This window comes from Phoca vitulina, unplaced genomic scaffold (assembly GCF_004348235.1).
Source record: "Phoca vitulina isolate PV1807 unplaced genomic scaffold, GSC_HSeal_1.0 scaffold25, whole genome shotgun sequence".
In the NCBI taxonomy this organism is placed as follows: domain Eukaryota; kingdom Metazoa; phylum Chordata; class Mammalia; order Carnivora; family Phocidae; genus Phoca; species Phoca vitulina.
This window is the reverse complement of record NW_022589728.1, coordinates 4662470-4686192: the sequence shown is the minus strand read 5'-3', so window position 1 is coordinate 4686192 and position 23723 is coordinate 4662470. Positions and strand designations below refer to the sequence as shown.

Here is a 23723-nt window from a genome sequence, read left to right as displayed (position 1 = left end):
CATCACAGTCATGGGTTTTGTAAAATCCACCAGAAGGGTGGATTTTAATAAAATGGCAAAACGCTTCATCTAAGCATGTGGTGTGTTAGTATTGGAGGTGGGACTGATGGCCACCATTGTAAGTGAAAGGCCCAGAAATGTCAAACTCATTATTTCTGTTGAATTTCTCCAGCCTACACTACCTGCCTTTGTGATGTTTAGCTCTTCTGGGTTTTCTTCCCATTAGATCAAAATTTCTCCATTGATCTAGCAAATTGGTCATTTTACTGCTAGGAAAATATGTAAAATATCTTTCCTATTTTTTGGTAGGATGTAGTCTTGGATTAAAAATATAATTTTTCTATGAGAACATATAAAATATAACAAAGCTACATATGAAATATAACAATGCCAGACATGGCTAGTTGTGAGTTTTAGTTACTATTAAAAAGTTGAAGTCAAATTTCCCAACAGTTGTGCCTTGACTAAATGACTTGCCATAACTACTACCTACTTTTGCTTTATAGCTCTTCTACTGTGTCATGAATCCATTTTTTAATGTAGAAATATTTTTGCTCACTTCAAATTATTCCTAGCAATTTAAAAAGTTCGTGTAATGTCCGGAAAGAACATCACGCTGGGGGTTGAGTGGCCTAAATTCTCATCGTGTCTCTGAGAGTTATTCAGTTCAACCTCCCCTAGCCCGAATTTCTTCATCTGTGGAACAGGGAGCCTGAGCCTGCTGATCTGTGGGATATTTTCCACCTTGACTTTTCTAAGACTCTATTACAAATATCTTGCAGGCATTCCTGAGGACTTTCATGAATTTTATGACCTTATAATTTATCTTTTACCATTGTTTAGCCTAGTGCCTTACTTAGAATTGAAGACTTTTAAAAGTCTTTATTACTTAAACACAATGTGAAAGCTGAAACAAATACAATTTGCCAAATATTATTTATTTTATCATGATTCTTGTAAATCCAGATGGTGAGGAAGAGCAACGAGGGGTAAGTACAAAGATCTAACAGCAAGGAGAAGAGGTCAGGTCATCTCATAGAGTTGTTTGGAAAATGTCATCACTTAGGCATTATTGGAGATCATTGTGCCCTTAAATAGTCATATAGATTTCTTTTTCATATTAATAAAAGGGTCATGAATAGATGTATAACTGCATATGCATCTATTAGCTATTTACTATTTAAACAAATTCAACTGTAAAAGATCTGAAGGTTTGGAAATCTTGACCTAAATGTGAGTTTTCAAAAGGTATCATAGCACGTGTTATAGGAAACATTTTTTTCCTGAAATTAACAGAGCAACTGGTAGCAAATTTTATGATGTGTATGAAAATTTGGAGGAAACAATTTTGTGAATGGTTCAAATAAAATTTGTAGTTTTATATATGTCTATTGCAGTTAGTAAATAACATATGAAGCAGACTTCATAAGGTTTAGAAATAATTCCTTCCTACTAACTACTACTTTTCTGCTTTGCATATCAGCTATGTATATTTTTGGTTTCTTTGCAAGCAGGCACAAACATACACAAGCACCTATACATTCTTAATAGCTTTTGTGAAAATAATTGGAAACAAATTCTAATTAAGCAACATATTTAAACATATTTCCTTTTTTCCTTTACTATTAACAATTTTAGAGTAATTTTTAATTTTGATATAATTTTTCATTCTCTTTAGCTCCTCCGCAATTCACAATAATCCCCCAGGATCAAGTGGTGCTAGAAGGACATACTGTAGAATTTCTCTGTGAAGCTGAAGGGAACCCACCTCCAATAATTGCCTGGACCAAAGCAGGTATTAGCATATCAACAAGTGATTGTGAAAAGAGATAAATACCTTCTTTATTATGAGGGGATAAAAAACAGTTTAAACTAATTATCATAGGTATATTGTGAACATGAAAACATCACACAAAATGTAATCTTTGAATTAACTATGTCATCATAATTTCTGTTATGTGTTAAGTTTCAACATTTGAATATGTGGCCTTCCTCAGATAATCTCTCTGAAACTCAGTTTCCTGATCTATTTTTTTTTTTTTTTAATTCTTTCATTCTCCCACGCCTCTCCTCTCTGGCAACCACCAGTTTGTTCAGTTTCTTGAGATTTATTTATTTATTTATTTATTTACTTATTTTAAAAGATTTTTTATTTATTTGTCAGAGAGAGAGAGCACAAGCAGGGGGAGTGGCAGGCAGAGAGAGATGCAGACTCCCTGCTGAGCAAGGAGCCCAATGCGGGACTTGATCCCAGGACCCTGGGATCATGACCTGAGCCGGAGGCAGGCGCTTAACTGACTGAGCCACCCAGGTGTCTTAGTTTCTTGATTTTTAAAATAAAATTATTGGACAGTTAGTGGTTTTAAATATTTTTTGAAGTGGCAGAATTCTCTTTTTGTACAAAGTGAAATCGTAAGTGCAGTTAAACCAACCATAAGTAAAACTCTAGCATGTTAAGTGGGTAAAAGAGAGCTACTTTTGGTGAGGGGGTGGGGCACTTGGGTGGCTCAGTAGGTTAAGTATCTGCCTTAGGCTCAGGTCATGATCCCAGGGTCCTGGGATCAAGCCCCACCTCAGGCTCCCTGCTCAGTGGGGAGTCTGTTTCTCCCTCTCCCTCTGCCCCTCCACCCACTTGTGCGTGCTCTCTCTCTCAAATAAACATTTATTTATTTATTATTAATAAGTATTTATTTATAAATATAATATTTATTTATTTATAAGTATATTATTTATTTTATTTATTTAGAAGTATTTTTATTTATTAATAAGCATAAATAAATATTAATTTATTTATTAGTAAATAAATATTTATTTGCAAGATAGAGGACATAAGAGAGCATGAGTGGGGGGAGGGACAGAGGGAGAGAATCTTTAAGCAGACTCCCTGCTGAGCATGGAGCCCTACCTGGACTGGATCTCACCAACTCATGAGATCATGACCTGAGCCAAAACCAAGAGTTGCTGGCTTAACTGACTGAGCCATCCAGGTGCCCAGAGAGCTGCTGTCTTTTAAGTGTTGGGGGGGGATGCAGGGTGAACCTGAGGGGCTGGGCACTTCCAGTGATCCCTGGGGTGTTAGAGATTAAGGTCTACACTCTGAGATGAGAGCTCCTCTAAGATTTCTCTGGTCTTGGAATTGCTAACTTTTATATTAGTTCAGGTAACTAGGTTAAATTCTAAACACATAAACATTTGTGAACTTCTTCTGGCTAAAATTTTTGCTCTCATCTTTGTAAGAGTAGAATGGGTAGGAGGTGAACTTTGAAGCTAGAAAGCCAAGATTCACATCTCCCTCCTTCATTTACTAGTTTCATGACCTTGGGCAAGTAAGTTAACTGTGGTTTTACTGGAGTTACTTTATATATGCTGGGAGTGATTTGGGGATTCTTTTGAATGTATTTATACTCATAAACATTTAGAAGAGTATTTGGCTCATTTGTGTACATGGTCAATAAGGTTAACTATTTACAAAGGCAAATCATTTTTAAAAATTTATTATTTATTTTAAAATTTATTATCCATTTTTTATTTATCATTTATTTGTTAACAATAAAGGTTGACTACTTACTTTTGACAGTAACATATTGTTACTGAAATAGTTGAGAATGACAATCCATTAACTTGTTAATGGCCACAAGGAGTGTAAACTCAGTATAAGCTCAGAGGTGATAAAGTACAATGTTGGCTGGGTGGGTATGACCATGAGGATTAGCAACCTGAGTGTCACAAAAACCACCATTATCGAGATTCTGTCTCAGCACCTTAAATGTTGTAATTCCATAATGTTTTTATATTACAAATATTACATACATGTGACAAACAAATGTGATAAAGATGTTTGAAAATCGTATTTAGTAATCATTTTGGGGGGTAATCTAGGAATAAAAACTGTTATTAAAAATAAAAAAATGCAAAAACAATTCTTCTCCTATCCAAATTTTGTCTTGTTTTCACTCCATTGAGTAAAAAGTGGGGGTGATGAGGCTATAGAAGTAGGTGTGGTTGGTTAGCCTGTGTAATGCCTCACATGCCCCCTTAGGCATTTTATAGCTTGTTCTAAGAGTAATAGGAAGCAAGGGTAATGTTAGAATAAGGTTAATTTTGAAATTTGCACTCTAACTATGGAAAATAAAACTGAGGGGGCAAACATGAAGGTGGAGGAATTCATTAAAGGAGCTGACCAGTTCTCCTGCTGGGGGCTGGTCAAGGAGTGTGCCCCATTTCCCAGATGCAGTGTTAGGAGGAGTGGTCCCAGTATTGTGACACAGAGGATTTCCAGAGAGATCCCAACCTTTACCCACCCCCAGAAGATCACACAGTAATAGCTGTCAGCTCCTTGAGCCATAACAATGCCATACAAAGTATTTTCTTTCCCTCTTTGCAGGAGGGCAACTCCCTCAGGAAGGTCTGCATACAGTTCTCTCCTCTGGAACTTTGAGAATTGACCATGCGGCACATCGTGACCAAGGCCAATATGAATGTCAGGCAGTAAGTCCATTGGGAGTGAAAAAAGCGTCTGTCCAGCTGACTGTAAAACCCAAAGGTAATGCGTGCTGTGACTGGTGCCTCTTTATGTGTCTTACACACATCCCCGGGGTCTTTATTAATTAGTTATTTTTTATTTTATAGGATCTAAGAAATTGCAAATTTTACAACTTTCTTTCAATCAGTCTTTTTTTTTTCAAACTTGAGGATTTTATTTCTATTAATACTAATTATTAATGTTTCTTCCCAAAATATCATTTTGTGTTTTCTTACATTTTTTGCAAAGCTAGTTAATTAGCCCTACCTGCAGAGACTAGCTCACAAAAAGATACATTTCTCATACCTGATGGTCTGAATTTTGATCTTATATTGATGTATCGTTTATGCTCAGGGTTATTGGGAATATACTGCAGACACTTTGCTCCAGATTCATCATGAAATACAGTACTTTGGTTTATCATAAATAATAATATTCTGGTATGAGGTTGGGTTATTAGCCCATAATTTATCATTAACTGACATGTAAAAAAAAGAAAACCCAAGGCTTAAATTTTTAAAGATAGTTCCAATGTAAGGATTAAAAATGGTTGTTATTAAGTATTCTTGAAATTTCTTTTTAGTTAGTGGTTTATGTTGAAATGGAGAACCTAAGTTATATATATAGTGCCTAAACTGCATTTTTAGCATTGTTTTACATTTAAATATAATTTCCTAGGTTTCTCCATAAATTTGCTATAATTTATTTTGATGTAGTAGATCTAAATTCGGAGGTAACACATATTTAGATAAGGTTGGCCAGATGTAGCAATATAAATATAAAAAGAAATATTAATAATGTTGAAATGTTCAATGATGCTGAGACATAGACATAAGATTATACTGAACTAATATCTATGTACAATCTAGTATTGATTCCTTTCTCACTATATTTTCAACATATCAAGTGCTTATTATTATTTATTTGATGGAAGTTAAGGTTCTATGAAGAGGAAAAAGAATATTAGGGAGAGTAATCAAGTAGCAGCTGAAATGCATGGGAAGATTTGAAAAAAACTATTGAAAGATGCCCTTAGAAAACCCCATTTCTTTGGTTCATTCTTTCTAAGAGGAAATGCTGAAATCTGCTCTGCAGAATGTTAAAATTACTTTTGAATTGTTTTTCAACTAATTCAACTAATTTAAAAATCAGAAGGTTTTTACATTAATATCTTTTTATTTTAAAGATTTATTTATTTATTTGAGAGGGACAGAGATAGTGTGAGAGAGAGTGTATTTGGGGGGGTGCAGAGGGAAAGAGAGAGAGAGAGAAACTCAAGCAGACTCTGATTTGGGGCTTGATTTCATGACCCTGAGATCATGACCTGAGCGAAAACCAAGAGTCAGATGCTCAACCAACTGTACCACCCAGGCACCCCTACATTAATATCTTTTTAAAAAGGAAGACATATTAAATCAACACACTGTAGTCAAATAAAATATAGCATGAAGTTAATGGTCTTAGTTTTGTCCTCTTTTTGCTCCATTATTACATCCTTCCACCAATGTCTCCCACTGACCCTCTAGATCTCAATTTGGAAGCATGCTCCAACCCAAGGAGGGTTCCTTTTCTCCACTCTGTAAGATATTTTAAGATGCCACTGTTGAAATTAATATTAGAATACACCATTTAATCTAATAGTTGACACATGTGGAGGAATTTGATAAATCTATCAAATATACATAGCTAAGAAAATATTATCAATAGACAGAAATGTAGAAACAAACAAGTTTTTTTTAGCAAACAGAGAGCCCTACATGTTGAACAGAAACTATGTGAATGGAGTGGGGAAGAGGGCCATAGAGAGGAAAGGGTTGGGATGGTTGGTTGAGTTAGAATGTATCAGATCTTAACTATAGGCCATGGAAGTTTCCAATTGTTGGCCAGATATATTATGTGGGATATTAATCAGCCCAAAATGAATAGGCAAATGTTGAAGTGAAGAAACTCTAAAAATAAGAAACCGTTAGATCTATGACATAGCCAAGTGATGTGTGAGGTGACCTGAACATCTAGAAGATGCTTCATGAAAGAAATTGGCAAAAGAAGCTATCAATTGTCAACTTTTGATGTAGTATCATAGATTTTTCATAATTATCTGAAAAAAACTTTTAAAATATCCCTACATTTTGCAAATACTTATCTTTCTGAGGCCATATTTTATTCATATACTTCAACTAAAATGACTAATTGCAAGAGATTGAACTCAAAGCAGTTATTCAATTATTGAGATTTGCAGAAGTGTAGAACAATATGCTACTCCACTCACTACTTTTATTTTTGGAAAATTAATTAATGTTCATAAAATTGTGTTATTTATCTGAAAATTGTATGAGTTTATAACTAATTTTTGAATAAGTAAATTTTAAAGTTCTCAGATTTAATTTCTAATATGGTGAACATAGCTACATATAACCAACATAAATAAAAGCTCTTTGAGCTTCTCAATAATTTTTAAGTGTAGTATTCCTGAGGTTAATGTGTTTTAGTAACATTCATTTGTTGGATCTTCTTTGCCTGATTTCTAGATCTTTAATTTTTCTTTTTAATCTCTTTAAACTCTTTGTTGCTACATCATTTTACTTGCCTTTCTCATGTCTACCCTTTATGTCCCTTGCTGTGTTATGAACAGTGTGTATTCACTTCAGAGATGCTTCTAACTTTTAGCTATGCAATAGTTTTATTTTTTCCATTAATATTTTGCTCAAGTATATGCAAATATATATATAACATTGGATGAAACTAGTAATTTTATAGAAACATATATTAATGAAAACTAATTCCAGAAGAGATAGAAATATAAACAGAATATAGTAGGGGAGAAAAAAGTTGCCAAAGATCACAGCAGTGCAGATACCCAGCTGTTACTCTTTGGCATAGCTGAATAGACTGTTAATTATTCTGAATATTAAACTTGCAAAAGAGATCTCTCCAGTAAGAGCATGTGGCCATGTGGTTTCCCAAGGAAAACCATCACATGTATAAGTAACAAAAATTCTAATGCTATTTACGTTGTTTCAGGAATTAGAAAATAATAAACATGCTAAAAATAGTTTTAGTAAAACAAACGTAAGCTTGATAACAAAATCCTAAGAGTTGATTAAAATATATAAAGGAAAAACTATCTTGCACATCTATGCAAAATATCCAATAATGTAAATAAATAAATGTAGTTATAAGTCATAAAGAATCCAGTAGCACATGAAAAAATATTAGTCCATAATTAAATGGTTTTTATTGCAGAAAGTCAAAGATAGTGCAATAATAGGAAAGCTATTAATATATTTTATCATATTAATGGATTTCAGAAGAAAAATCAGGATTCTTTCCATAGATGCTAAAAAGACATTTAATAAAATTCAATATTTATTCTCATTAGAAATGCTCAGTTAACATAGGTCTGAACAAACATTTCTTCAACATGATAAAATAGATTTACATTCCTGGATTTTTTGCATAGGCATACAAATAGTTTTCCTTTCATATATTTTAATGATTTTTTAGGATTTGTTATAAATTACACTTGCTTTACTGAACTCATTAGCCAGAATCCTGCTTAATAGAGAAATGGTATAAATAGTTTCACTAAAGAAAAGATTTCTGTTGTCATTACTATCACTTGATATAGATTTGGAGAGACAAATTATTACAATTAGCCAAGAGACATAAGAAAGAATAACCAGGAAAATTCTGAGAGAGAACCATAATTAAGGAGGACTTATCATACTAAATTATAAAATATATAATAAAGCTACATAAATTAAAACTACCCAGATAGTACATTAAGACAAAATATATAATCTGCAAATTGATTCTCTTTCATATGGGAATGCCATATATGAAAAAGATGGCATTTCCTTTGAGTGAAGAAAAGATAACAATTTAATAAAACCTTTGGGAATAACTAGGTAGACATATGAAAAATAGCACTGTGTGCATATGATGCACATTTTGTTCTGGAGATGTCTTTCTAGTCAGGAAGTGTATGTGACTGGCCCTTCTTGAGATCTGTGTCATAGCCTCTTCCACACACATCTCTACTGATCTTCTCTGCTTTAGGTAGCCCTCCCTCCAATTTTTTGGTGGAGTGGGCTTTAGTGCTTCCTTAATTTTACTGAAAATGAATCTGGTAGTTTTATAAGCAAAACTAGCAGTATGTTTCTGATTTTCATCCTCCCTGTTGCTGTTGGATCATTTTTTTGGATAAAAACTGGAAATGCCACCCTTATGCTCCCACCAGGCTCCATTTCTTCTTTTCAATATTTAAGTCTAACAATCTATATGCAATTCTTTTCCTGGCCTTCTCTCAGTGCAGGCTGGAGCAGGTGACTCTAGTAGATGGGGTGTCCATCTAAGTGTAGGGACTGGGAAAGGGCAAGGTTTAGTTTTTTGTACACTTTCTTCTTTTTAATCTTTCAATTCTTCCTACCTAGTGATAGCCTAGAAGGAATGGAGAGGAAGGGACTGGTTCACTAATGGGAAGCCAATGGCAAGGTGACCCTCTCTTTTTTGTTGCTATGAGGTCTTGTCTGGTCATAAGGGACCTATGCATGGCTAGTTCTCCAGCATTATATGAGGTTTATTCAGAGGCCATATCGAGGTTCCCCTACTGCTCATTTCCCTGGTATGGGAGATCGAGCTCCATCCAGCTTGTGGCCTTTTAGCCAATTGTTTCTTCTCACAGCTGGTTATTCTACAGCTTCTGCTGATACGGTTTCCTCACTCAATGGGTAGTTCACAATAGTGGTATTATTGGTTAGAGAGGAAAGGCAAATCACCTATATCAATTAAATTAACAGCAGGTTTCATATCAGGAGCAATAGAAGCCACAAATCAAAACTTCAAAGTGGGGGCGCCTGGGTGGCTCAGTCGGTTAAGTCTCTGCTTTTGGCTCAGGTCCTGATCCCAGGGTCCTGGGATCAAGCCCCGCATTGGGCTCCCTGCTCAGCGGGGAGCCTGCTTCTCCCTCTGCCCCTTCCCCTGTTTGTGCTCTCTATCAAATAAATAAATAAAATCTTTAAACAAAAAACTTCAAAATGTCTCAAGAAAACAATAAATATGGTATTGTATAACTATCGATCTTTCAAGGACAAGGGCTTAATAAAGATATTTTCAGTAAACTGAGAATGTTTGCCAACTATAATACTACTTTTCTAAAGGAAATTTCTAAAGGAAATTCCTAAAGAAAAGAAAGATCTTGAAAGAATGATTGATATTCAAAAAAGAATGCAAAGGTGAACAAAGAAACTGCTGAACATGTAGGGAATATTAAAATATTTTCTGTATCAAATATTAATAATAATTGCTATGATGTGGCACTCAATAAAAATCACATAATTAAACATTAACTAACAATGGAATATCAGTTAGGAAAGTGATTATTTGTATTAGAGTAATATAATATTCTTATATACCCAGCAAAATATCAGGGGTAGGTAGCAAAAAATAAAAACTATAATAAAACAAACAAACAAACAAAAACTATGGTAATAAGTTTCAAATCAGAAATGTGAAAAAGATGGAGTTAGAAATTATTTAAATAAAAGATAAGAAAAGAATAAAAAATTGGCAGTTATTTTGTAGACAGATTCTGTAAATGTCTAAGATCAGTTCAGCCTTATACAAACTATTATAGAGAATAGAACAGGGAATAGTTCCCAACTTTAACTAATAAAGAATATTATGAGAAAAAAAAGTTCAGAATAATCTCTATAAAAAATATTGGCCAACTGAATCCAATGACATTAATAGATTAATGGAGGACAAATTATGATTTTAATAAATAGAGGTAGACAAAACATTTGATTAAATTTATCATCTATTTTTATTAAGAAATGAACTTAGCAATACAGAAATAAACAACTAAAATGTTTTCTAAAAAAATACTTTTTATAGATAATGTAGGTAACATTTTTGAAAATGATGTTTTTCAAGATAAAATGTCAGAAATATTTCCTTTGGGAGTAGAAAGAAGATTACTTTTACTCAACACCATAATGGAAGGTCCTCGCCTGTGCAAAAAGAAAAGAAATGAAAACAAATGTTATGAATTTAGAAAGAATGTATACAATTTTATTATTTATATGTAATAGAATTTTCTTCATACATAATTCAGCAACATTTACAAATATACAATCAGAAATAATAAGAGTTTAGCAAGATTATTAGTTGACATTAATAAGTAAAAATACTACTTGTATTTGTACACATGTAATTCTACATGTCAGCAACAAATAGGATACCTAATTTTATTTTTAAAATAATACTTCTTAAAATAGAAAGAAAGTATAAATTAGTTAAAAATAAATCTAACAATATATTTTATTGACTGTACATACAATATTGTACTGCATATCTGTAGAACTTCTTCACCTTGCTTAACTGAAACTTTATAACCTTTGATTAGTAACTAATAATTTTTAAGAAGATAGATATATGGTAAGTGTTCTTACCACAATAAAATGAAATTTAAAACATAAATATAAAAATAATAAATAAATAAATAAATAATAAATAAAAACAGATAAATAAATCTAACAAAAGATGTGCAAGAACTTGTAGGAAAAAATGCTGTTGGAAGAAATTGAAAAGACGAATCCTTCTGTAAAGATGTTAGTCTTTCCAATATTGATTTGTAGGTCAGTGCAATTCTGGTGAAAATCCTGAAGGCTTTTTGGTAGAAAATGAAAGGTTGATTAAAACTGCATATGAATGAACAAAGATTTAAGAATGACTAAGATAATCTAATAGCAAAAGGTTATTAATCTATCATAATTAGCATATTGTGTTATTGGCATATTGACAAATTGACTCATGGAACAGAAAGAAAGACATTATTAATTACAGCAGTGGCACTGCTCACCTACAGAAAGTAGATTTCCTCAATAAATAGTGATAGGCAGCTGGTCACAGGGAAAACATGAAATAAATCTTCACTTTACCCCATACTCCAAATTAAATTCCAGATTGAAAAATGACTTTAATATTAAAAAACAAATATTTAAATATTTATGAATAAAAATAAGATTTTTATGATAGTACAGAAGAATTTTTAGAGCAGAATATAAAAATCATTATCATATAAGAAAAGATTGATAAAGTCACCTACATTACAATTTATATCTTCCATTCACTTTTAAAAAAAAGAATCAAAAGATATTTGCAACATATATAACTGACAAGTATTTTTTTTTATTATTTGTAATATATGAAGAAATTTCTAGTTCAATAGCAAAAAAGGACAGATAAATTAGCAAATGGGGAGAGATAATGAGTACAGTTTGGAAAAAGTTACATTTAGTATACTTGTTGGGGCTGAATGTAGATCTCTAAGATGGTTGGTTTATGAGCATGAAGCTAAGTTGTATAGTCTATGGTTGTGAATGAAGTCATTTAGAACCAAGGGGGTGTGTTGAGTGAGAAGATGAGGGCCAAGGGTGGGAATTCCTTGTAATGCAGAAGAAAGAAAAGCTGTGAATTTACCGTAACAAATGTCCAGTATGACACAGAAACTCAGAGGAGAAAAGAATCCCAACAGCTAAGAATTATCTCCAGAAGGAAAGAGTGATTAAATGGGTCAAAAGCTACAAAAAAGTACTTTCAATAAAACCGATTTTTTTTTAAGATTCTGAATTTAAGGACCCAAAGAACAATTTTCATGCAAACAAGGTAAAATAAGCTTCAGCGTAAAGGGGAGGGGAGGCAGATATGCAGACACTATTTTTTCCAAGACATTTCTTTGTGAAGGCAAGCAGTAAGAAAGTGACACTGAAGATGGGGTAGGAATATGGGCAAATAAGGGGAAGAGCCTATTATTCTGAGGTATTTTCTGAAGGAAAGAAGGCAGAAAGATGGAAGGGAGTGATTGAAGGTGGTTCAGGATTTCTCAGGTGGCAAGATGGGATGGGATTTGCAAAATTCAATGAAGCAATTTGCCTTAAAGATAAGATAAGAGGCATTTCTTCACTTTAGATGAGAAGAAAAGGGCAGTTAGGAATGGCTGTATAGAGAAGTATCTCTATGAAAGAGGAGTGTAGGAAGTCGAAGGATTTATAGTCTGAGGGCTTGTTTTGGCTTTTTTGTTTGTTTGTCCTGTGGAGTAGAAAATGCTGACGTTTTGTAGGAGAAAAGTATACTGAGAGATGGATTTTTTTATTGTTGTTAAATAGGATCTGAAGTGACAAAGGCAGTTTGTCTCTGATAAACCAGGACACATGATCACTCCAGATATTTTTGAAGGACAGGCATGAAGAACACAGTGCCAATGTGTTGAATAGAAGGACAATGGGGTAAAGGAGTTGAGAGTTTAGGAAGGAAAGTCGTAGAGGGGATGAAACTTAGGATCCTGGGTGAGGGCGCCTGGGTGGCTCAGTCGTTAAGCATCTGCCTTCCGCTCAGGTCATGATCCCAGGGTCCTGGGATCGAGTCCCACATCGGGCTCCCTGCTCAGCGGGAAGCCTGCTTCCCCCACTCCCCATGCTTGCGTTCCCTCTCTCGCTGTCTCTCTCTGTCGAAAAATAAAAATAAAATCTTAAAACAAAAAAGGATCCTGGCTGAAAAGGGGAGAATGACATTAGACAGGATTAGCCAACAAGAAGGAAGAGGAAAGTTCCTAGTAATCTAGATAGCGCCAAAATGAGGAGATGATGGAGCAGAAGGGAGAGGAGGTTTTGCTGTAGGGTGTGGTATTAGATATTTTCCAAAAGACTGTAAGTGATGGCATATAAATGGTGGTAATGAGTAGCTATTAAGACAGGAGGTGAATATGTTTAGAGATACAGGACATCTGATAATGGAGGCCATGATGTGAAGTGTTAGTTAGAGATCCTTTGGGTGAATCAGGAAGGTCACTGCCTAATAGAGTCACTAGTCCTCATGAGATGTCCACTATGCATTGTCAGGAATCTATAAGCCTTAGTTTTAGCAAACTCAAATACAATGTAAGATTTGAATATAACAAAATACAGTTCTCACTTCAAGAACAGAATCTTTTTATCTTCATAAGTTTTTGATGTTACCATATATTTTTATTTCAGTCATACAAAAAGCCATCAAGAAAGATATGATGAAAAGCCCTTATGCCCACTACTCAAATGAAGAAATAAACATTACAAATATACTTAGAGATTGTTTGTTCTTCTTCCTTTCCATCTGTTCTCAACTCCAACCTACTTGCCTCTAACCTGGGTTTGGTGTGTATTATTCCCTTACATGTCCACATGGTTGATTTATTTTAAAGTTTTTATTTTGAGATAATTGTAGATTCACATTTAGTTGTAAACAATAACACAAAGAGAACCAGACTCGTTAGCAAACTGCAGACTCCACCTACTACAAACCCCGACAACTACTAATCTGTTCTCTATTTCTATAATTCCATTGTCTCAAGAATGTTATATAAATAGAATCATATAGTATGTAACCTTTTGGGACTATTTTTTTTCATTCAGCATAATTATTTGGAGGTTCATCCAGATTTTGTGGGTTATCAGTTGTTCTTTTGAATAAACCACAGTTTGTTTAATCATTCACTCATTGAAGGACATCTAGGTTTTAATTTTTGATTAGTACTAGTAAAGCTGCTATAAACATTCATGTACAGGCTTTTGTGTGAGAGTAAGTTTTGGGCTTTCTCTGGGATAAATGTCCAAGAGTGCAATTGTTGCATTAAATGGTAGTGTCATCTTTAAATTGTTAAGGAAATTTCTAAATTCTTTCCAGAATGGCTTTGCCATTTTACATTTCCTACCAGTGATGTATGAGTGATCCAGTTTCTCTGCATCCTTGTGATTTGTGTTGTCACTATTTTTTATTCTACCCATTCTGATAAGTGTGTAGTCATATCTTATAGTGGTTTTAATTTGCATTTCCCTCATGACTAGTGATGTTGAGCATCTTTTCACAGACTTGTCATCTGTATATTCTCCTCAGTGCAATGTCATGTCTTTTGCCCCTTTTCTATTTGAATTGATTGGTCTTTTATTGTTGAATTTTGAGGGTTCTCTGTATATTCTAGACACTAATCCTCTGTTGTGTATGTGGCTTATAAATATCTTCTCTTAGTCTGAAACTTGTCTTTGCATCCTCTCCACATGGTCTTCACAACACAAAAGTTTTTAAATATGATGGAATCTAGCTTATCATTTTTTTTCTTTGGTGGATTATACTTTCAATACAAGATCTAAGAACTTTTTGCCTGGCCCTGCATTTTCTCCTATTTTTTTTAAGTTTTATAGTTTTACATTTTATACTTAAGTTTGTAGTCCCTTTTTACTTAATTTTTATATGAAGTGTGAGACTTAGTTTGTTCTTCATTTTTTTTTTTTTTTTTTGCCTGTGGGTACCCAATCGACCAGCACCTTTTGTTGAAAAGTCTCCATTGAATTGCTTTGCACCTTTGTCAAAATCAGTTGGGCACATTTGTGTAATTATATTATTGGGTTCTTTGTTCTGTTGATGCAGTTCTCTGTGTCAATATCACACAGTATTAATTACTATAGTTATATAATCAATCTTAAAATTTAGTGGGTTGATTCCTTTCACTTTATTCTTCTTTGTGAAAATTGTTTAGCTATTTCAGTTCCTTTGCATTTCCATATAAATTTTAGAATGATCTTGTCTATATCACACAAAAAAAATCTGGGATTTTTTGCATTAAATCTGGTATCAATTCATGGAGAAATTACATCTTTACTATCTTGAGACTTCCAATTCACAGATACAATGTATCTCTTCATTTATTTATATCACCTTATATCTTACATCAACATTTTGTAGTTTACAGCATACAAGTACCACACATGTTTTGTTATATTTATAAATAAATATTTTAATGTTCTTGAAAAATTGTAAAAGGTATTATTTTTAAAATTTTTGTGTTCATATAGTCATTGCTTGGATATATAACACAGTTGATGTTTTTTACATTTATCTTGTATCCTGCAATCTTGCTGAGCTTACTTTGAAGTATTTCAGATTTCTAGAATTATCTGTAAAGACATTAATGTCATCTGCAAATGGGGACAGTTTTATTTCTTCTTTTCTGATTTGTGTGTCTTCTATGTCTTTCTCCTGCCATATTATACTGGCTAGAACTTCCAGCACTATGTTGAGTCAGAGTTCTGAGAGCAGATGTCCTGGCCTTTTTCCATTTCTCAGGTGGAAAACAATTACTCTTTCACCATTAAGTAAATGATTATTGTAGGTTTTTGTATATGTCCATTTTCTTTTTCTTTTTTTAAATTTAATTTAAATTTGTCTAATTAACATATAGTGTATTATTAGTTTCTGAAGTAGAGTTCAGCGACTCATCAGTTGTATATAATACCCAGTGCTCATTACATCAAATGCCCTCCTTAATGCCCATCACCCAGTTACCCCATCCCTTCACCCCCTCCCCTCCAGCAACCCTCAGTTTACTATAGTTAAGAGTCTCTTATGCTTTGTCTCCCTCTCTGACTTCATCTTGTTCTTTTTTTCCTTTCCTTCCCATATGATCTTCTGTTTTGTTCCTTAAAGTCCACATATGAGTGAAATCATGTGAAAATTGTCTTTCTCTGTTTGACTTATTTAGCTTAGCATAATACCCTCTAGTTCCATCCACATCATTACAAATGGCAAGATTTCATTTTTTTGATGGCTGAGTAGTATTCCATTGTATATATATACCACTTCTTTATCCATTCATCTGTTGATGGACATCTGGGCTTTTTCTATAGTTTGGCTATTGTGGACATTGCTGCTATAAACATGGGGGTGCACATGTCCCTTTGAATCAGTACATTTGTATCTTTGGGGTAAATAACTAGTAGTGCAATTGCTGGGTCATAGGGTAGCTCTACTTTCAACTTTTTGAAGAACCTCCATACTGTTTTCAGAGTGGCTGTACAAGCATGCATTCCTACCAGCAATGTAAGAGGGTTCCCCTTTCTACGCATCCTCCTCAACATTTGTTGTTTCCTGATTTGTCAATTTTAGCCATTCTGACTGGTGTGAGGTGGTCTCTCATTGTCATTTTGATTTGTATTTCCCTGATGCTGAGTGATGTGGGGCATTTTTTCATGTGTTTATTGGCGATTTATAAGTCTTCTTTGGAGAAATGCCAGTTAATGTCTTCTGCCCATTTCTTAATTGGATTATTTGTTCTTTGGGTGTTGAGTTTGATAAGTTCTCAATAGATTTTGCAAATATCTTTATAGATTTTGTTGAGTTTGATAAGTTCTTTATAGACATTTGCAAATATCTTCTCCCATTCTGTAGGTTGTCTTTTGGTTTTGTCAACTCTTTCCTTTGCTGTTAAAAGATTTATCTTGATGAAGTCCCAATAGTTCATTTTTTTGCTTTTGTTTCCCTTGCCTTTGGAGAACTGTATAGCAAGATGTTGCTGGAGCCAAGGTGAAAGAGGTTGCTGCTTGTGTTTTTCTCCAGGATTTTGATGGATTCCTGTCTCACATTTAGGTCTTTCATCCATGTTGAGTTTATTTTTGTGTATGGTGTAAAGAAATGGTCCAGTCTCATTCTTCTGCATGTGGCTGTCCAATTTTCCCAGCACCATTTGTTGAAGAGACTGTCTTTTTTCCATTGGACTTTCTTTCCTGCTTTGACAAAGATTAGTTGATCACAGAGTTGAGGGTCCATTTCTGGGTTCTCTATTCTATTCCATTGATCTATGTCTGTTTTTGTGCCCGTACCATATTTTCTTGATGATTACAGCTTTGTAATAGAGCTTGAAGTCCGGAATTGTGATGCCACCAGTTTTGGTTTTCTTTTTCAACATTCTTTTGGCTATTTGGGTCTTTTATGGTTCCAAACAAATTTTAGGATTATTTGTTCCAGCTCTGTGAAAAATGTTGATGGTATTTTGACAGGGACTGCCTTGAATGTATAGATTGCTCTGGGTGGCATAGACATTTTAACAATATTTGTTCTCCTAATCCATGAGCATGGAACGTTTTTCCATTTATTTGCATCTTCCTCAATTTCTTTCATAAGTGTTCTATAGTTTTTAGAGTACAGATCCTTTACCTCTTTGGTTAGGTTTATTCCTAGGTATCTTATGGTTTTTTGTGCAATTGTAAATGAGAGCGATTACTTAATTTCTCTTTTTTCTCTCTCATTGTTAGTCTATAGAAATGCAACTAATTTCTGAGCATTGGTTTTATACTCTGCCACTTGGCTGAGTTCCTGTATGAGTGCTAGCAATTTTGGGGTTGAGTCTCTGTGTTTTCCATGTAGAGTATCATGTTATCTGCAAAGAGTGAGATTTTGACTTCTTCTTTGCTGATTTGGATGCCTTTTATTTCTTTTTGTTGTTGGATTGCTGAGGCTAGGACTTCTAGAACTAGGTTGAACAACAGTGGTGAGAGTGGACATCCGTGTGTGTTCCTGACCTTAGGGGGAAAGCTCTCAGTTTTTCCCCATTGAGACTGATATTTGCTGTGGGCTTTCTGTAGATGGCTTTTATGATATTGAGGTATGTACCCTCTATCCCCACACTGTGGATAGTTTTAATTAAAAAAGTGTGTTGTACTTTGTCAAATGCTTTTTCTGCATCTATTGAGAGGATCATATGGTTCTCATCCTTTCTTTTATTAATGTAGTATACAACACTGATTGATTTGTGGATTTTGAACCACCCTTGCAGCCCAGGAATAAATCCCACTTGGTTGTGGTGAATAGTCCTTTTATGTACTGTTAGATTGTATTGGCTAGTGATTTGGTGAGAATTTTTGCATCCATATTCATCAGCAATATTGGTCTGTAATTCTCCTTTTTCGTGAGGTCTTTGGTTTTGGGGACAAGGTAATGATGGCTTCATAGAATGAGTTTGGAAGTTTTCCTTCTATTTTTATTTTTTGAAACAGCTTCAGAAAAATGTCTTAATTCTTCTTTAAATGTTTGGTAGAATTCCCCTGGGAAGCCATCCAGCCCTAGACTCTTGTTTGTTGGGTGATTTTTGATTACTGCTTTATCAGAAGAATAGGTATTAATTCTTCTTTAAATGTTCAGTAGAATTCCCATGGGAAGTCATCCGGCCCTGGACTCTTGTTTGTTGGGAGATTTTTGATTGCTGCTTCAATTTCCTTGTTTGTTATGGGTCTGTTCAGGTTTTCTATTTCTTCCTGTTTCAGTTTTGGTAGTTTATACATCTCTAGGAATGCATCAATTTCTTCCAGATTGCTTAATTTGTTGGCACATAGCTGTTCATAATATGTTCTTATAAATGTTTGTATTTCTTTGTTGTTGGTTATGATCTCTCCTCTTTCATTCATGATTGTATTGACTTGGGTTCTTTCTCTTTTTCTTTTTGCTAAGTCTGGCCAGAGGTCTATCAATATTATTAATTCTTTCACAGAACCAGCTCCTAGTTTCGTTGATCTGTTCTACTGTTCTTTGGGTTTCTGTTTCATTGATTTCTGCTCTAATCTTTATAATTTCTCTTCTCCTCCTGGGTTTAGGTTTATTTGCTGTTCTTTCTCCAGCTCCTTTAGGTATAAGGTTAGGTTGTGTATTTGAGACCTTTCTTGTTTATTTAGAAAGGTTTGTATTGCTGTATTTTTCCCTCTTAGGACCACCTTTTCTGCATTCCAAAGGTTTTGAACAGTTGTGTTTTCATTTTCATTTGTTTCCATGAATTTTTTTTTAGTTCTTCTTTAATTTTCTGGTTGATCCATTCATTCTTTAGTAAGATGCTATTTAACCTCCATGTATTTGTATTCCTTCCAAATTTCCTCTTGTGATTCATTTCAAATTTCAAAGCACTGTGGTCTGAAAATATGCAGGAAATAATCCCAATCTTTGGTACTGGTTGAGACCCGATTTGTGACCCAGTGTGTGATCTAGTCTGAAGAATGTTCATGTGCACTCAAGAAGAATATGTATTCTGTTACTTTAGGATAGAATGCTCTGAATATATCTGTGAAGTCCATCTGGTACAGTGTGTCATTCAAAGCCCTTGTTTCCTTGTTGATCTTTTGCTTAGATGATCTGTCCATTGGTGTAAGTGGGGTGTTAAAGTCCCCTACTATTACTGTATTATTATCAATGCGTTTCTTTAATTTTATTATTAATGGTTTTTATATTTGGCTGTTCACATGTTACGGGCATAAATATTTACAGTTGCTAGATCTTCTTGTTGGATAGACATTTTGGCTATGATATAATGTCCTTCTTCATCTCTTAGTACAGTCTTTGGTTTAAAATCTAATTTGTCTGCGGGTGCCTGGGTGGCTCAGTTGGTTAAGCATCTGCCTGCGGCTCAGGTCATGCTCCCAAGGTCCTAAGATTGAGTCCCACATCAGGCTCCCTGCTCAGTAAGGAGTCTGCATTTCCCTCTACCCTTCCCCCCTGTCATGATCTCTCTCTCTCACTCTCTTTCAAATAAATAAATAAAATCTTTAAAAAAATAAAATCTAATTTTTCTGATATAAGGACTGCCACCCCAGCTTTCTTTTGACATCCATCAGCGTGATAAAATGTTTTCCACCCCCTCACTTTCAATCTGGAGGTGTCTTTGGGTCTAAAATGAGTCTCTTGTAAACAGCATATCGATGGTCTTGCTTTTTTATCCAATCTGATACTCTGTGTCTTTTGATTGTAGCATTTAGCCCATTTATATTCAGAGTAACTATTGAAAGATATGAATTTAGTGCCATTGTATTACCTATAAAGTATATGTTTCTGTATATTTTCTCTGTTCCTTTCTGGTCTATGTTACTTTTGGGCTCTCTCTTCACTTAGAGGACCCCCTTTAATATTTCTTGCAGTGTTGGTTTAGTGATCACAAATTCTTTGGTTTCTGTTTGTCCTGGAAGCTCTTTACCTCCTCTTCTATGCTGAATGACAGCCTTGCTGGATAAAGTATTCTTGGCTGCATATTTTTCTCTTTTAGCACCCTGAGTATATCATGCCAGTCCTCTCTGACCTGCCAGGTCTGTGTGGATAGGTCTGCTACCAGTCTTATGTTTCTAACCTTGTAGGTCAAGAACCTCTTATCCCCGAGCTGCTTTCAGGATTTTCTCTTTGTCTCTGAAATTTGCAAGCTTCACTATTACATGTCAAGGTGTTGACCTATTTTTTATTTTGAAGGGGGTTCTCTGTGCCTCCTGGACTTGAATGCCTGTTTCTTTTCCCAGATTAGGGAAGTTCTCAATTATAATTTGCTCAAATATACTTCCTGCTCCTCTCTCTCTTTCCTCTTAATCCGGGATCCCAATTATTCTAATATTGTTTCACTTTATGGAATCACTTATCTCTCGAATTTATGCCTGTGATCCAGTAGTTTTTTATCTCTCTTTTTCTCAGCTTCTTTATTCTCCATCATTTTGTCTTCTATATCACTTACTCTCTCTTCTGCCTAATTTATCCTAGCAGTTAGAGCCTTCATTTTTGATTTCATATCATTAATAGCTTTTTTGATTTTGACCTGATTAGATTTTAGTTCTTTTATTTCCCCAGAAAAGGATTCTCTAGTGTCTTTTATGCTTTTTTCCAGCCCAGCTATTATCTTAATAATTGTTATTCTGAATTCTAATTCTGACCTCTTACTTATATCCTTACTGATTAGGTCTCTGGCAGTTAGCACTGCCTCTTGCTCTCTCTTGGGGGGTGAGTTATCCCGTCTTGTCATTCTGTCCAGAGAAGAATAGATGAACGAGAGACTAAATGCAAAAATTGCAACAACGACCCTAGAAAAATACACACTAAAAAATACACACTAAACACACTAATCAGAATAGATCAGATACCAAAAAGAAAAAAAGAGAGAGAGAGAGAGAATAAAATCAAACAGGTGAACAGAACAGAACAATAAGCTAGGCAGAAATTAGATCCCAAAATTGTAAAGAAAGAAAAACATATATATACAAAAATAAAATTGACTACAATGAAAGGAAGCCAAAAATGAAAAAAAAAAAAATGTAAATGTAAAAGTGAAAAATTAAAAAAGTCTTAAAAAAGAGTGATAAAATAAATTAGTCAAAAAGGAAAAAAAAAAAACTAAAACTGAAAGACTAAAAAATCATAAGAAAAAACCATGAATTCTATATACTATTTTCCCCTAGTGCTGGAGTTTTGCAGTTCTGTATGATCAGAAAACTTGGTATTAACTGGATGTTCCTGCTTGTCTTCTGGGGGAGGGGCCTGTTACTCTGATTCTCAGGTGTCTTTGCCTGGGTGGAATTGCATCCCCATTGCCAAGGGCCTGGGCTCAGTATAAGTGGCTCTGGATTGCTCAGTGTGGCTTTTATTCTCTGAAGTCTTTCAGCATCATTTTGGGGAATCGAAATGAAAATGAAATCAGCAGTGCTCTGATCTCCATCCCCAGAGCTGAAAGTTCATGCCCCCCACTCTTCAGTGAGCCCTCAGAGAAAAGCAATCAAGCGCTCTTGTTTCCCTAGTTTCCGTCCACATTCTGTGTTCAACCAGCCTTTGATGGAGTGTTTTATCTCAGGCACGAGACCTCATTTTGAGTCTCCAAACTTTACTTGCTTGGCCTGTGATGGAGAGCAGCGGTTCATGTTTTATGGCAGCGGTTTATGTTTTATGGCAACACCGAGCAGACAGCCCACTCCTGAACTCCCTGTTTGCAGCTGTCTTCCCTGCTCCAATGCTTGGGAACGGTGTTGCACTCAGGCACCTCCCTCCTTTCTGTGACTCTGGGATTCCTGAGACCACATTGTCCCACCTGTGATTCCGTCCCACTTTACCACCTGAGTGCATTTCAGGCAGAGACGTCTCCCACCAGAGCAGACTTCTAAAAGTTCCAATTTTGTGCTTCACTGCTTATATTACTTTTGGTACCAGGCTCCCTGCCCCCAGGGTTTATCTTCTAATATATCACCTCAGATTCACGTCTCTGCATCTCCTACCTCACAAAAAGTGGTGACTTTTCTATTTGTAGAATTGCAGCTATTCTTTTCTTAGATCTCTTGTTGAGTTTGCAGCTATTCAGAATGATTTGATAGCTATCTAGCTGAATTCCAGGGACCAGACAGAACTAGGGTCCCCTACTCCTCCACCATCTTCCCATCTATATTCATTTTCAAGTTGTGTAAGCTCTCTATTACTATTTTTCTGAGAGTTTAATTTAATCATAAATAAGTGTTAAATTTAGTCAAACACTTTTTGCACTAATTGAAATTATGAGGACTTTTCTTCTTTATTTGTTTGTATAATAGATTCCATTGGTTGATTTTTCAAATACTGAGCCAGTCTTGTATCCTTGGAATAAACTCTTTTGGACATGGTATATAAACATTTTTATATTGATGAGTTCTATTTGCCAATACTTTATGGATGATTTTTGTGTCTATATTAATGAGAGGTACTGGTCTGTAGGGTTTTTTTTTTTTCTTTTTGATTTTGGTACTGTCATTATCTGGTTTTGATATTAAGATAAGCCTCCTAAAAAGTCAGGAAACATGTCCTCCTCTTAGTTTCTAGAAGAGATTATATGTTGGATAAAATTCTCTAGCAAAAGATTTTAATTCTTTCCTAAAAATTTATGTTTTGGGGTTTAAAAAATATTATGAATTTAATCCCCTTAACAGTTATACAGGGTTATTCTAATGATCTACTTCATATTAGGTAAGTCACAATAGTTTGTTTTTTGAAGAAATAAAGTAAGATAGAATCTCTTTATTTTAGCCAGCAATAAACTTTTGATGTTACCATATATCTTTTTTTCAGGCTTATGAAAAGACATTGAAAAAGAGTACTAAAAATCCTTGTACCCACTACTCAGCTCAAGAAATAAATATTACAAATATTTAAGGTTAAAGGCTTTGTATATTTGTCTTCCTTTTTTTCTGTTCTCATCTCTATCCTAATTATAAGTACCCTGGCTTTGATATTTATTACTCTCTCTGATGTCCAAGTAATTGCTTTTTAAAACACTAGTATGGCTAACCAATATGATATCTAGATTTATACCATTTGACTTAGATAGCACGTGTTGACAAAAATGGTATCGACATGATGTCATTTTGATTTGTTTCCACAGCTCTCCCAGTGTTTACTCAACTACCTCAGGATACAAGTGTAGAGGTTGGCAAGAATATAAACATTTCATGTCATGCTCAAGGAGAACCACAGCCCATAATTACCTGGAACAAGGTAAGATCTCAACTAAAGGTACAATAGTATTAAAAACACTGACAAATATATTGACCCAATGAAACAAGGTAGTGATTCTCACATTGAT

The 23723-nt window shown here is 34.5% G+C and overlaps 1 protein-coding gene across 1 annotated transcript in view; it reads left to right on the top strand.

Moving 5' to 3' along the window:
- The window catches only part of PXDNL (peroxidasin like), a 453123-nt gene that overhangs the window by 325211 nt on the left and 104189 nt on the right, over positions 1-23723 (top strand). Inside the window, exons 11-13 of the mRNA XM_032421891.1 lie at positions 1679-1795; positions 4385-4543; positions 23523-23635. Coding sequence (XP_032277782.1) covers positions 1679-1795; positions 4385-4543; positions 23523-23635 — 389 coding nt within the window. The remainder of the gene's footprint in view (positions 1-1678; positions 1796-4384; positions 4544-23522; positions 23636-23723) is intronic.